The sequence below is a fragment of the Haliotis cracherodii genome, unplaced genomic scaffold, assembly GCF_022045235.1.
Source record: "Haliotis cracherodii isolate W230 unplaced genomic scaffold, xgHalCrac1.p SCAF_10, whole genome shotgun sequence".
NCBI classification, from domain to species: domain Eukaryota; kingdom Metazoa; phylum Mollusca; class Gastropoda; order Lepetellida; family Haliotidae; genus Haliotis; species Haliotis cracherodii.
In genome coordinates this window covers 49,851,756-49,868,250 of record NW_027266265.1, presented here as the reverse complement: position 1 = coordinate 49,868,250, position 16,495 = coordinate 49,851,756, and the positions used below count along the sequence as shown (strand labels likewise).

The 16,495-nt window shown below is 37.2% G+C and overlaps 1 protein-coding gene across 1 annotated transcript; it reads right to left on the bottom strand.

Annotated features, from left to right (window-relative positions):
* Positions 1-1,002: 1,002 nt before the first annotated feature.
* On the bottom strand, positions 1,003-16,284 carry LOC139451949 (ras-related protein Rab-22A-like). The gene is made up of 7 exons (XM_071233236.1): positions 16,142-16,284; positions 11,828-11,907; positions 8,747-8,828; positions 6,258-6,329; positions 5,063-5,186; positions 2,479-2,571; positions 1,003-1,968 (listed from the first exon to the last, which is right to left on the bottom strand). Exons 1-7 carry the CDS (start codon positions 16,175-16,177, stop codon positions 1,787-1,789), a joined length of 669 nt encoding a protein of 222 aa, XP_071089337.1. The 5' UTR covers positions 16,178-16,284; the 3' UTR covers positions 1,003-1,786.
* Positions 16,285-16,495: the final 211 nt, after the last annotated feature.

Here is a 16,495-nt window from a genome sequence, read left to right as displayed (position 1 = left end):
ACTAACCAGGGGTCCGGGTAGTCCTGTGGGTACCCAGGTCCTTCTCAGTACCCACCAGACCCGAGTACTCCAGTTACCCCTCCAAGCCCAACTATAAAACAATTGTATTTAAAATGGCAGTAAACAATTTGCAATTATTCAATATGTTCCCTAATGTTTTACATCAGCATATCAACTGAAAATTTTCATATGAATCGATACACTCATTAGTGACACTATAGAGCATGATGGTCACTATTTTAAACAACATAAAGTTAATTTTGTCAATGCTGTGTTAAAGTCATTCCTTGTAAAAGTTATTTTAAAATATTCATAACCTGAGACATGTTTTCAATTAAAATATTCCAAAATATGTTTATGCACATTTCCAAATATCTTGAAGGTGTTATTATTTAAACTGTAGCGATATTCTCATGCTGTGTTAATGTCGATACAACCCTACTTCCTCCAGCTGTATAAAGCAGAAAAACAAAGCAATGCCTTCTTGGAAAATAGGTCTCCTTAGGCGTAGGAAGCTGGTTCATTAATGTGTTACCCAGGGGTCCGGAAACCGTCATATGCGCCGGACATGTCCGATTGGGAATCTCAAATGTCCGGTCTAAAATATTGCTTACCGGACATTTAAATTTTTCTGTCCGCACATTTTAAAAAGTATTGTCCGGACATTCTTAAATTTGATCGGACATGATCAACAGTTAGGACTGAGCAATTTCTGTCTGCAGTTGTAACACAATGAAGATTATCTACACTGACAAGCTTTGTTTGTTTTGATTGCTGTAAATACATCGTACCTAGAATGATAGTCCAATCGGTCAATCAACACTGTTACCCTTAATGTGTTACCCTTAATGTATTACCCTTAAAGTGTAACCTGTTTGTCACAATGCTTATTTATTTTCTTTAACACATTTTAATATGAAAGCAATTACATACCTCAGGGTTTTCTGACAGGGTTGTCTAATAACAATATATTCTACTTTATCTGTTCAGTGAGTGAGTGAGTTGGGTTAAACATCACTTTGAACAGTATTCTAGTTATATCACAGCATGTCAGCTTAATTTGGGAGGAAAGCCTGAAGTGATGCAGGTCTCAGACCTTTACCACTTTGGTGAAACCAACGAGCATTGGTATGGTGCTGACAAACCTAGAAACATCATCAGGGCGAACTGGGATTCAATCCCGTAATCATAGATTTGTAGTGTGTCCAAGGGACACAACTCTGCACAGTAAATTACAGCACTTTAGACAACTGGGCCAACCGTGCGCCCTTATCTATTCTAAAGGAATGTTCACATAATCATAAATATACATTCTTTGAAGACAGTGTTGTTCCCGCAACACAATACAGATGACAATATAACTTCAACAGGTGAGCTCAAAACTATCCATTCACTCAAATGTTTGCTTTTCTAAAAATATTTCAAACATCTTTGACAAAATAATCTAATCTACTTTTGATATCTTGTTATCAACAAATTTACAAATTATGAATCATCAGTGTCTACAAATAAATCTAAATAAGAACTAGGGGCTGATATTTTCATATCAATGTTTCAAACTCATCGGTCATTATCAGCCTTACTCCTTTCATTCGGAACAAAATGTTGAAGACCGAAGTTACCCTTGCATACCTCCTAATGACATGATATGCTGACATGAGTATATTAAACCTTCTCGTTTAACAAATAATCACAAATAATAAACCATCTGGATATTAGTACATGAAACGATATCATGGGAAAGACAATGGTTTCCTAAATGGAGCAATCAGTACAGGTGTTGGTGTCAAGTCCCCTTGCTTGCCCTTGAACCTGCTCCCCCTCCCCCTCCCCCTCCCCCTCCTCCTCCTCCTCCCGCTCCCCCTCCTCCGCAGCACTTCCCCTTCTTCCTCGGCTCTTCTTTGCGGCGAAGGTTGACCGTGCTCCCGTAGCGTTGATTGTTGAATTCCTCGGGGGGAAGCTCCTTAGCTGGGAACAACAGATAGAAAAGGCAATTATACAAGTTAAAGACATCATAATGTGGTTTCTGGAAAACTTAACGGAAACATGGCAATTGGTGTAAGCATAAAATTACATTAACATTGACAGATATTATTATCCTCTGGTTCAGTATGCACTCAATTTTCATTCTCAGCTCCCTGGGGATCATACAACCCAAGCAGCCTGGGAGGTGGTAGAAGGTGAACAGTCACATTTCCATCTCCTTCTTTTGAGAGAACAGAGGCATATAGTAAACTACTTTATAACAAACACGCTTATAACAAACTGACGGATATAAACAAACTTATTTTTTTGTCCTGACCATGTGCTGTATATATGCTGCAAATATGCTTATTACGAACTACGGTTATAACGAACAAAAATTAGTTGGGTGAACAGAGGCACACTTAGCAAGGGTGCTAACAAGTGTACCAGCCTGCCTGTGTTACACACAGTAACAGAATCACCATGGGCATGATAGGGTCCTGCCGGACTTACATATGGCATCAAAGAGTTGCGGTACGTTGACCGCTGTCAGGGCGCTTGTTTCACAAAATATGGCATTAATGTCTCGGGCGTAGTCTTGAGCATCTGCAAAACACAATGTTCATAATAATCCATGAAGAAAAATTCTCACATTAGTTTCAACAAAAATGTTTTGGAACATGTTCTCCTAAAACTAAGGCTAAAAAAATAATAGTTTTGGTTCTCAGGCACCACCCGTCTTATCATAAAGTCTGTCGCATGTTTCGTATATATTTCCATTTTTTTTTTAAAAATCATTAAATATTACTCGTCTCGAACACACAACCCAGGCAGTTAAATGCTACAATACTTAAGAACATGATTTCCCCGAAATTATTGTGAACAAAACTTTGTTATATACTAGCTTGAACAACCAAAACAAAAAACACCGCCCGCCCACACAATCATTTCAAAAGCCATTGCCTGAGAACCAGTTATATTATTTTATTAAGACTAATACGCTGTTTTTGATGTAATCTTTGTCCCTGGCATGTAAGTTGGGATGAATCGAGTAGGCATGACAGGAACTAAACATGGTGCAAAAAATAATTCTATAGAATGAAGTAATGTAACGAAAGTTCTCCTTTTGATTGCTTTTATTTAATTCATGGAATTTTGCTGCAGATGAACACTTCGTCTTTGAAGATTAAAAGTTCGACCTGGAACAAATGGAGTTCAGAATCCATATTCCTCTCATTCTAGCATGATGACCATGACATAAGGTTTGATTTCATTGCCTTGAAACTAACGGCAGTAAAAACCTACTGCAGGGAATGTTTGGAATAATAAGTTGATCAGCTGGTCTTTTTCAAATTATAGGAAACACTCAAACCATGGAAGGATGCATACATTAAATATTCGAAACGACTTAGACTTTCAACATGTTCAAGACATGGACAACTGTTGATTGATCATTCACATGAAATATGTATATGTTAGACAACGAGGACCCAGTGTCTAATCGTTGAAAGTGCCAAGTGGTTTGATTAACCATTTCAATGATTAAACACTGGGGTCCGAGTGGTCTAACATACTTAAACCATGTGAAACATTTATAGCACCTAAAATGCTTAAAAAACATTGTTTCGTTAAAGTTATTTTGGAAAATATCCAGGAACTCTATGCTCAACTGTGAGAACACTGTGTAAGTCGGCCCTTCCCCGAGCCTTTCGCACATGCACCTTGCACTTTGCCGATTTGGGTTATGAAATGCATGTCCTGGGGCAAGTATACCATTCATTTTGTACCAACTTGAGCACATTTACCAATCACCTAAATATTACTTGCCCATGTTGATGGGCCTATTATGAGCAAACATAGTCCTGATCAAGATAATAGTAATTTCTTTTCTATCTGTTGAACGAAAAGTTTCCAAACCGCAAGTACTGTACAAATACTAGAATGCATAGAGTAACAGACTGTATAAAAATGACATAAAACATATTTCACAGGTCATAAACGGATAAGCAACTAGTACTGATGTAGGTAAATATTTAGTTGTTTATTTCATACAATTTCTCCCAAGTCGCCGTGGCAGAAGTCTACATTCATTAGCCTTTGAATCCCACTGGCGACAAACGTTTTTCATGCAATTGTTCTATCATCAAGATAAATGATACGGAAAAAATGAAGTTCCGTCATTGTCAAGTGGTGTTTAACTAAAAATTCAGTTAGGTAAACCACAGTCAAAGACAAATGAAACCATGGTTTAAGTTGGGTATAACATCTGTACGTGGTATTTCATGAATGAATGAATGATGTTTATTCTCGTAAATCACGGCAGATAAATATAAAACGTCAAGGACAGAGAATATCCAATAACGCATCCCAGATCGCAGTCAGATTCATTCCTTAGAACACTCATAATTCAAGCAATCATCATGCAAACGAGGTATGCAAAATCAGCTGCGAAGTTTAAATTACTTGTTATCATAAATCAGTATTGCTTCGTTCAGGGACATTCACAAGCATGTTGGTATTTGGTGTTTAAATAATTAAAGAAATTGATGTGCAGTAAGGGTGTAATTCAAGTCATGTTGTTTATTATCAAGGCCTTTTTAAAACCAATGCTAAAATTCAAGCTTTTTCAAACCTGTGCCATCCAGACAGAAAGAACAGAGTGAGTGAGTGAGTTTGGTTTTACGCTGCTTTTAACAGTATTCCAGTTATATCGCGGCATGTCAACTTAATGTGGAAGGAAAGCCTGAAGTGATGCAGGTCTTAGATGTTTACCACTTCGATGAAACCCACGAGCACGGGTATGGTGCTGGCAAACCTAGAAACATAACCGGGGCGAACTGGGATTTGAAGCCACAATCATAGGTTTCTAGCGTGCCAAAGGGAAGCAACTCTGCACAGCGAAACGCGGCGCCTTAGGCGACTGGGCCACTCATGCCCCCCAGAAAGAACAGAACTCACATAGCGAACATCTTCATCTGTAGGTGCTAGAGGATGATACAATGATGTGAGGTGTTTGGAAGCAAGGCAGGCCTAACAAACCCCAAATAGAATTGTTTTCTTTGAAATGCATCGAGATATACTGAAATAAAGCACTCACCTTTTTTCCTAACTTCCCTGAGATCATCCAAGTCACATTTGTTGCCCGCTATTGCTATGACGATATTCGGTGATCCTTGCCTTCTCAACTCTTGGACCCAGCTTTTTACTGACCTAAACGTGGACTGAAATAAACAGCCGACACGGTAAACCTCTGTACCAATCATGAAAATACTTCTGCCTCTCCAACACACGACCCAGCAGTTAAATGCTACAATACTTAAGAACAACATGATTTCCTAGAAATTATTGTAGACAAAATTTGGTCCCATACTAGCTTGAACAGCCCCCCCCCCCCCCCCACCCAGAACACCGCCCACTTGCACAATTATTTCAAAAGCCATTTTTTAAGCCTGATACACTGTTTAATTAAAAAGTTTGATGTGCAGTCAAATTTTGAACAATGGGACAATTTTTTTCCCATTTAGCCAGCCATGGGCACTAAGTTTGGAGACAGAGATAACTCCCTAGTTTGTCAGCCTTCAGTTGAAACTAGGAAAACGTTGTTGCCATGGAAAAGACAGAAATACAAAAATTAATGTGTTTCACAAAGAGGGACTTCGCACTGACAGAACTGATGCTTGTTAGGGTCTGTGCACACACTCCACTGGTTAACGTCATCCATCAGCAGAAAACCTGTAGGCCATTGAACCATGTCTAAGTACCCCATACTTCTTGAAGGAACACTCTCATTTGGATTTGATGATTACTGTGTGTGGCGTGGTCGAAAGCATGTCACTGTGACCTGAGCTATTGTTGCTCATACCGTCAACCAGTGGTTGCCTGGCCAAGATCTGGTTTCCGTATTTGACGTAATAAGCGCCCAGGGCGCTCTCAAAATAAGAAATAGGGGGCTCTTATTAGAATATTATTTTGTCGAAAAGAAAACAGAGTTGAAAGATAAATTTCGTGGTTTATGCTGACAGCCTGAAATGTTTATATAGGAGAGATATATATTTCGAGCATTTAATTGCCCATAATTAAGGGTGCATATGACACACGAGTGCATATTATACGCAAATAAATAAGTATTGTGTACATTGATCAATCGGAAAGGGTGCTAATTGGGATTGTTCACGAGCCAATATAATAGCAAATATCGGCGTAGGCGCTTATTAGAGAGGGGCGCTTATTACGTCGAATACAGTATTTACAGACTTTTGTAATACAGCATACAACATCATTCATTCACTTACCTCTCGTGTGACATCATAGACTATAATGGCGGCAGCGGCACCCCTGTAGTACATTGGGGCCAAGGCTCGATACTGAAACACAAGTCGACCTGTGTTGAAGGGACTGATCGTAAGTAGGGATGGTATTGGCAGAAATTACTTATTGCAATAGTCTGCAATACAACAATCTGCATTGCGATATGTATTGCAAATATATTGCAACTTTTACTTTGTGATGATTCCGACCCAAACATTTGACTTGAACATTGCATATTATACGGACTGCAGTGTTACTACCGACTATCCAACACTCTCAAGCTTTCAATGATCAAAATGTTTCCAAATAGCTGCTTTACCTCTGTAATTTGGCAGAGCCTCAAAATCAGACTGACTTGTTAAAATTGTAAATGATTTTCAATCATCCTGAATGTGACATACGACCTTAAATGGAAACTCCCTAAGTGATCTGACTAAAACCGGTTCGGGGTGACCATATCGCATTTTTACACGCATTTTGTCTTGCAGTTTACCTCTAAACAAGCAAAACCACTCAACCCTAATAATAAGCTACAGAGAACTGCCATATGTTGTATAGGAGAGTGTTCATTCAAATGTTTCGGTCCTGTATCACAGAGACAAGATATCATCCATAGGTGCGACATATTACTAATATTTAACAGTAAAAGGATCGTCCATTATTTTCAAAACCGCTCCAAAAGCCTTGGTTATAATGAACACGCTCATAACGAACTGACGGACATAACACACTGTCTTTTTGTTCCACCCATTTGCTGCATATATGCTGTATATATACTTATTACGAACTACGATTATAACAAACAAAAATTATTAGTCCATTTGAGTTCATAATAACCATAGTTTACTGTACAAGAATACCCTTCCAACAAACTAATGTGTTTTTTAGGTCCAAATGGTAACTCTTCCTAATTTGGTGGTATTTATTTAGAAGAATTGAAAAATACTTGTCAATAATGTGTTTAAATAAATTATTGCCCGTCATGATTCACATGATACCCTGTTTTATAAACCTCCGGTGACATCATTTTATTGTTCTCCAGTCGGGTTAAATCTCATAAACAGGGACGTTGTAATGTCCCTGGGATTTTATAAAATATCCCCAGGATTTTATAGGATATTCAAGTCATATTTGCTATATAATGTGTTATAATATCCCAGGGATTTTATATAATTTCCTGGGTATTTTATTAATATAACTTCCGTTCAGATTGTAACATGTCATGAAATGTAAAATCAAATGACAAATGTTTTCTTTATATTCCCGAGGATCGAACTTGCAAGCTTCATATCTGTAGCCCAGTGAGTGTACCACAAGGCTACAGAGGTGTTGATAAGCCGCACTGCTTTTTAGAATGTCCTGTTCAAGATCCGTACGCCAGCAACAGATATTTTACGCCCGTTTCCTAAGGTTCATGGAAAGTATGTTCGTAACATAAAAATGTTTATAAATGTTGTTTTAAGTTTCTTTTTTCAGTTCATAAGTTAGATAAAACACTTCCCTCGGACGTGTTTTATCCTATACATAATTCATTCCTATATCAAGTATAACAGTTTGTATGAGAAAGCCTAAATACACTTAAAATGTATTCGCCTTATCATAATTTATGCATATATACACAGTGTTCAAAACTAGTTTGATAGTACAGCTTGCAGCTGGACAATGAACACTGTTAAATGATCTATTTCTATTTATTTATCATGTTTATAATCATGATGATATTAGTTAATAAAAGAGTGACATTTTAGGACAAACTAAGAGTACTAGTGTGAAGACCAAAACTTGAGTAGTTTCAAGCATTGCTTCATCTTTCAGTGTCTCCTTACGTTTTGGAGTAGGATAGTGGTTGAAGCAACGACCCAAAACCTTAGTAGTTTCAAGCATTGCTCCATCTTTCAGTGTCTCCTTACTTTTTGGAGTAGGATAGTGGTTGAAGCAACGGCCAAAAACCTGAGTAGATTCAAGCATTGCTCCATCTTTCAGTGTCTCCTTACGTTTTGGAGTAGGATAATGGTTGAAGCAACGGCCCAAAACTCGAGTAGTTTCAAACATTGCTCCATTTTTCAGTGTCTCTTACGTTTTGGAGAAGAATGGTGGTTGAAGCAACGGCCCAAAATCCGAATAGTTTCAAGCATTGCTCCATCTTTCAGTGTCTCCTTACGTTTTGGAGTAGGATAGTGGTTAAAACAACGGCCCAAAACCTGAGTAGTTTCAAGCATTGCTTCATCTTTCAGTGTCTCCTTACGTTTTGGAGTAGGATAGTGGTTGAAGTAACGGCCCAAAACCTGAGTAGTTTCAAGCATTGCTCCATCTTTCAGTGTCTCCTTATGTTTTGGAGTAGGATAGTGGTTGAAGCAACGGCCCAAAACCTGAGTACAATGTGAGAAGCCTGTCCTTGGGGGCAATACCATTATGTGATTGGAATAATGCTGGAATAGTATTAAACCCAACTCCCTCACTCACTCCAGCTTACCTTCTCCTGGCCTGCTGTGTCCCATATCTGATACTTGTATGTATTGCCATCCACCAACAGTGTTTTGGTCATGAATGATGCACTGAAAGTATTCACAACATATATTTACTGGAACACCCAATCTTTTGATACTTATACAGTGATCCCTTGCTACAACGCTACCTTCGGGGTCCAAATAATTGATGAGTGTTATAGATGATACGAAGGTTGAGTCGTAGGTGGTAGATGACCAACAAAACAGTACACATGCTCTGCCTACCTAACACGATCTACGTTGCACATTTCAGAGTTTCAAAAAGATTAGAATAGAAGTTATTTATGATTTGTCGTGTAATAAAAGATTTATCGACTATTTTAGAGTGGTCCAAATTCAAATATATTTATCTTTTTGCAACCATCACGGACCATGGCTACAGGACAAGGTATGATACGGAGTGGAGGGACAATACACGATGCATCGGTGGATCGCATTTTATTTACTTCTTGATACAAGTATCAATCACAGTCGCACACTACGTAAAAAATATTGATTCTTACCCTCAGTGTTTGCTGTCATAACTGTTGCACTAAATACTATTTAGAAATGAGAACATAAATATTTTTGTCCATTGCGCCATACTTGACACTGCCAACTGTAAATCGTCAGAGTACCAGGTATTTGGTCATCCTGTCTATGAAACAAATGGCTTAGGGACCACAGATAAAACTACATACTATGTATCGGATCGTGAGCAAGGTATCATGATACGTATCGGATCGTGAGCAAGGTATCATGATACGTATCGGATCGTGAGCAAGGTATCATGATACGTATCTGATCGTGAGAAAGGTATCATGATACGTATCTGATCGTGAGCAAGGTATCATGATACGTATCGGATCGTGAGAAAGGTATCATGATACGTATCTGATCGTGAGCAAGGTATCATGATACGTATCGGATCGTGAGAAAGGTATCATGATACGTATCGGATCGTGAGCAAGGTATCATGATACGTATCTGATCGTGAGAAAGGTATCATGATACGTATCTGATCGTGAGCAAGGTATCATGATACGTATCGGATCGTGAGCAAGGTATCATGATACGCATCTGATCGTGAGCAAGGTATCATGATATGTATTTGGGGCCTACCGTATATGTCCGCAGATAAGCCGAATTTTGAGGACCAGAAAAATGATTCTGTAGAAGGGGGTCGACTTATCCATGGGATACACTTTCATGATAGTATTTTTCAGATCGTGATCTGTCAGCAACATCGCCTGAATGGCGGTACTTGATTTCCTGTTTGGGGTTGAATCCAATGTTAGGAATAGGTTGTTAGTTTTAATTAAGGGAATATTGGGAACAACCTTTAGTTTAAACAGGGTGTGGCACTGTATATATTCTCAAAGATTGTTTTTGATATTCATACCAAATATATGAATCATCATGATCATTATGGCAGGTATTGAAACTCTCCAGTACAGTGATGACTTAGCATTAAATTACCACAAGCTAATTGTATTTCATATGACTGGAGTTTTGTTTGTAAACGAACATGCTTATTTTGAAAATAAAGCATTCTGGCCTAATACAAGCCTTTCAGTGTACCTTATATATTGTTTTGCATAATTATATATGCTAGTACTACCACAGTGAGAAGCATGACAATATATCTCTCTACACAACCAACTGACCGTATCCAGAGCTACAGCGTATTTGCGTAAAAATGTAATAACCCAATTAAAATAGAAACCCTAGAGTAAAAACTCAATTGCTCAAAAGTTATCTGGAGCTCTGATATCGCTACCTCTCAAATGGGCTTCAATAACAGAACATGGAGCCGTACAACCAATCACAGGCAATGTGAACAAAAGATTAATACGCAAATGGAAATCTGTTTAGCTAAATGTGGACATTTATAAAAAATGAAACAGATGAAAAGCATATGTAATTTCTTGATTAGACTGTGTAAGAAGAGGCTAACCATCACATCTTGCTGGCCTGTGGTAGACGTACCAGTTTGAGCACACAGAACTCAGGGTAAGAGAGTGGCATTGAAAATGTGTGCACACCTAGTTCAAAGCCATGGTTAAGTGGCCCCTAAAAAGACTCCGTTCTGAACCGCACATTAATATTATCATGATTATGACGTCACATCTGGAGAAGTCTTAATCCCCAAATTTCAAGAATTGTGTTGTCACTAAACATTGAACTACACTCTCCTAGTCTATTTCAGTCATGTTTTCTGTCTTAAATGAATTGCCACAAACACTTTGAAAATTAGTGTCTAGTATATACATGTTCCAGTCTAAAGCCTGTGTCTAGTAAATCTCTTTCTAGTACATGGTAAGCTCAGCTAATGAGGTCCATTTATAATGGATATTAACACTACAATGTATTGACTCAGGGTTTTACAAGACATAGATATGTTTGTCCACTATGCACAAATGTCTAGCATGGACACAGAAAAAGATATATGGCATCTTGAGGGCCACACAAGTCACTGCAAATTGTAAACAAGAAATATACAGTATTCGACATAATAAGCGCTGTCAAAATTAGAAATAGTGGGCTCATATTAGAATATTATTTTGGTGAAAAAACCCAGAGATGTAAGAAAAATTACGTGGTTTATGCTGACAGCCTGAAATATTTATATACGAGAGATATATTTTTCCTGAATTTAATTGCCCATAATTAAGGGTGCATGTAACACACAAGTGTGTATTATACGCGAATAAATAAGTCTTGTGTACATTGATCAATCGGAAGGGGTGCTAATTGGGATTGTTCACTAGCCAATATACTGGTGGGGCGCTTATTACATTGAATACGATAAGCTTCCTGAAGGACCCTTATATTTCCTGTAAAGACCATTGAAATTAGTAATAGGGCATCTCCTGGGTTTTGCAGGTCAAGATAAAACCCTATTGACAGAATATGGTAAGCTAAACTAATAACATGAATAAATGTCCATATACATTTATACATAAATAATGTAAATTAACACTAGAATCTACTTAACTGATGAGAAGAGAAAAATGTGGATTAATAGACACAACAGATTTTTGCAACTTGAGGCTGAACCGACTCACCCTATAGTGCTTTCCAAGGCATTTTTGAATTGGTTGTTGACAAACCTCATGACAATACTTGATTTGCCCACACCAGAGTCCTGAAACAAAATATAACTGAACATTCGGTACATCACCACACCATTTAAACAAGAGGTCATGTACTGATATAGAAGCATTAGACGTATATCAAGTATATTAAAGAGCGATGTGTAACATTTAATGAATATTAATTCTAAATTACTATTTTCTGCCAGTATGCATGGCATGTAAATGATGAACAAGAGGTTTCAAATATCTTTTTCATAATTTAACTGAAATCTATTAAATATGCCAAATATGTTTCAGTTGCTCTTCAATTAATTCCCTTTGATACTGTAAAAAATCTCTTAGCATTGTAGTGAGTGAGTGAGTTGTGTTTAACACCGCTTTTATCAGTATTCCAGTTATATCACGACGTGTCAGCTTAATGTGGGAGGAAACCCCAACGTGATGTAGGTCTTAAGACGTTTACCACTTCGGTGAAACCCACGAGCATGGGTATGGTGCTGACAAACCTGGAAACATATTCCGGGCGAACCAGGATTCGAACCCACAATCATAGGTTTCTGGCGTACCCAAGGGACGCAACTCTGCACAGCAAATTGCGGTGCCTAAGACGACTGGGCCACCCGTGCCCCCTCTTAGCATTGCAAGGGTTCATGTATCGCATCATGCATTGTGACCTTACTATCAGGTAACGTTGTGCAATATAACTGTTATATCGGGATATTGCTATATGACCTAGAGCAATACACGTTTCAGAATACAACCCTTTCGTATTGATATTTTCCTATACAGTCACAGAATAAAGAATACATAATCTTATAAATTATGTCTACAATCTTGAGGCATTTGGATGGACTGTGCTCCTATCTAAACCATGCTATCTATATTGTGAAATGTTGCAATATGATTTATGTGCCAATGCGCCAACTCTACTTTTAAGATATGTATCATGACAATGAGTATCAACACAGTCATATTACATGCATCAATGATGTACCGTATTCGACGTAATAAGCGCCCCGCTCTAATAAGCGCCCATGGTGACATTTGTTGATATATTGGCTGGTGAACAATCCCAATTAGCACCCCTTCCCATTGACCAATGTACACAAGACTAATTTATTCGCGTATATATACGCACTCGTGTGCTATATGCGCCCTTAATTATGGGCAATAAAATTCTGGAAAAATATATGTCATACATAAACATTTCAGGCTGTCAGCATAACCATGAAATTTATCTTTCAACTCTGGGTTTTTTTCACCAAAATAATATTCTAATAAGAGCCCCCAATTTCTAATTTTGAGAGCGCCCTGGGCGCTTATTACATCGAATATGGTATATAGAATAGTATATACGTCTTTGCATGTCTTAATCAATGATAAATTCTCTTCAAGTACAATCACCACTAGTTATGATGAATAAAGTATCCAGAAACATAATCACAATCATAACATTATGCTTCAGACAAACTTAATTTCATTTTGTTTATTTCCCAAATTATTTTTTTCGAAAACAAACATCACCAGTAGCGGTGATGCTATATTATTCACACGGAAGGTCTGCAATGCTCAACACAGAAAAAATTTAGTCAATAGGGTGTCACTAACTTCCTGCTGCTGTTGCCATTCAAAAGAAATAAATGAAAAAGCAAATCTATTTTGAACAACTGAGACAAGGGAGCCTTTCACAATGTTACAAAGAAGCTTTATATAGTCAAAAACAGGAAGTTTCCTGGTTCAGTAGTATTGGCTATTACCATGATTTCAAAGCAAATACAGTGATAGTTTTCATGGGTACTGAGTTATAGCCTAACAAACAATATACTTTTAATTTCATAAATAGATGGACATCGCATATATATATCTAATGAACAGTTATTGAAATACAACTTTCATCAAGAATGATAATACGTATCATCACCATCAACCAATTCATTCTTATTTAAAATACTAGTCTAGATAACCAATATCAACCATGATTAAAGGGGCACTGATCTTAAGCAATTCCCCAGGACTGGTGGTTGCCTTTGTTATTGTTTTTTCCCCGTGAGTACCCGGATGATACGCAACATGACTGAGCGTGACAAGAGACTGGGCTACCATCTGCAAGGACAACTGAATAAACTTGGATGCAATATTTGTTTAACTCATTTTTGAACACTGATTGGTTAATCGTGATCTTTAAAGATTTCGACAAAGAGCGCATGTTAATTAATTTCTTCAGCCTAAACAAACAGACAAAAAGAAGCTCATCGGATGTCATCATTTTGAAATAGTTATATGATTATTATAATTTAATAATAAAAGAGTATCCATGCAGTAAAAGGATTTTAGGATTTCGGATTGCGTTGATAATACGATTACTACTCCCTTGTTGTCACCCATGTTTTCTGGTATAATCCTACACTTGTGTATTTGTTGTCATTCCCTTGATGCTCAGTTAATGAATTTATTACAGGCATAATTAGTGGTAGCACTGCTCAGAATACCCGACAAAGGTTCCCATTTGGCATTTATTGTGTCTGGGGTAATTATTCAATCTAAATCCAGGTGTCAAGTGAGGTGAAATGTGTGTTATGTAATATGCATGTGGCAGCCCAGCAAGAGATGAATGATCAGTTGATTTACTTTTTTGTAAATCAACGGATCGTTCCTAGTCATCAAAGGATTAACACAAAATACATTGATTGATTAATCACTGTTATCTTGCACGGTGGATATGTCAAAAGTGAGTGTTTACGTGTCTAGGTTTACTAAAACAAAGGGAATACACTCATATCATGGCGTGAAGTGCCGATGTAAAAACAACATACTTTGTTCAAAGGGTTAACTGATGATATGTTGATTGATTGCTCATTGTTATCTAACTCAATGGATTTTTTTAGGAACCATGGACGTTATGAAAAAAGTTGTCGCATGGGTTTTCTTAGCTGACCTTTGAGACATGACACCTATGTGAAACACCTGAAACAATCTAAGTGATCAGTTGAGAAACGAAAACGGGTTATAATATCCCGAAACAACATATATATTTTAAAATATTTGATTGTTACAGAGACACTGACGTTGAATAAGACGTGTGGGATATTGTTCCTTTGTGTTGATATTCACGGATACATTCCTCGAACAAGGAAGCTGCCTAAAATTATACACATAAATTTGGTAGGTTGTAATTATGAAATTTGCATTTTGTTTTCTTTCATTTGCTGTAGCATTGGACAGATTCATTCCTGTTCCTCTACGTCTTGGTTGGGAAATTATTCGATGTGAGATAGACGTTGTTTTCACATGTCTTTTCCTTTGTAAGCGTGTATATATTACAGTCAGTTTGTAAAATGTAATTCTCTCAGGCAATTTATAAAATGTGTAAATATTTCAGTCATTTTGACTGAAAAATCTGTCCATGTCTTTAACAGATTGACTAAAATTGATTAAGATGATCAAAAAGGCCTATAAACATCACAATAGATTATTATGTAGGATTAGAAGCCAAACAATATAGAAATGTACTTTTCATCGTAACATTTTCAGTCTCTTGGTGATGATATTAAACATACAAATGTTTGGAATTCGTTATCATAATAATACAGATGGACATATTTTTCAGTCAATTTGTAAAATAACTGAATATTCAGGCTTTTAATAAATTTCCTGAGTGAAAATTTTGCACATTTTGACTGTAAAAAATATAAACAATGCAATGCTCAGGAGAAACATTTACTTTGTGTTGCAAGTCAAACTTGTGTAAACGAAAATTGCACAATTACCAAGCAAGTCACTTATCAAAACTTCGTCACCATTACCGATGCTACCCACATAGATATCTCCATTTCCTTATTATATCCAAAACTTTATTTCATTTTGTTGATAGATGTGAACATACGCCCTAACTATCAATAAAAGTGACAAATGTGCTTACGAATTGCGAACTAGACTAGGTTTCTGCTATATCATCGGGATACTCACGGGAAAAAAACATAACAAAGGCAACAACCAGTCACGAGGAATTGCTTTAGATCAGTGCCCCTTTAAGTTTAAGATAATAAACATGATTATTTTTTCCTCGTATTTCGCTACTAATCATGCAATAGGCTATTATCATTTATTAACACCATGTGAGTCTCATGAGAAAATGTTTATCTACAGATTTACAAGAATACAGAAACATGTTCCGTTTACTAGCTTGGACAGTAGTCTAGCGCAGTACTAGATCAGACGTGATCTTGAGAATATAGCTGATGATTCAAATAACTTGATTGGTCAACAACCAAATTGTTTACTCACGCCAAGAAGGCAAAGTTTGACATCTCTCAAAGACATTTTAAATCGATTCCAGATGTTGTGACACTGAAGTAATCTATCCGGTCAGTTTTAGGGAATGCTAAAACCGACATGAGATCATCGTCCGAAAATATTGACAACTTCTGTCGCCATTTTGGACGTAAGTGTGTCACATGACACTATTTGTACTTCCGCTTTTCTTATTCCTTACCGTGTCGATTGATAATGCTGTGCACGGAGTTGTCACTAGCTCCATCAAACGAACTTGTCCAGTGTATATGTTCATTATGGAAAACAAGTGAAGCGGCGATTAATCAATTTCGATAGACCAAACAAAAATACTCTCTGAAACAGAAT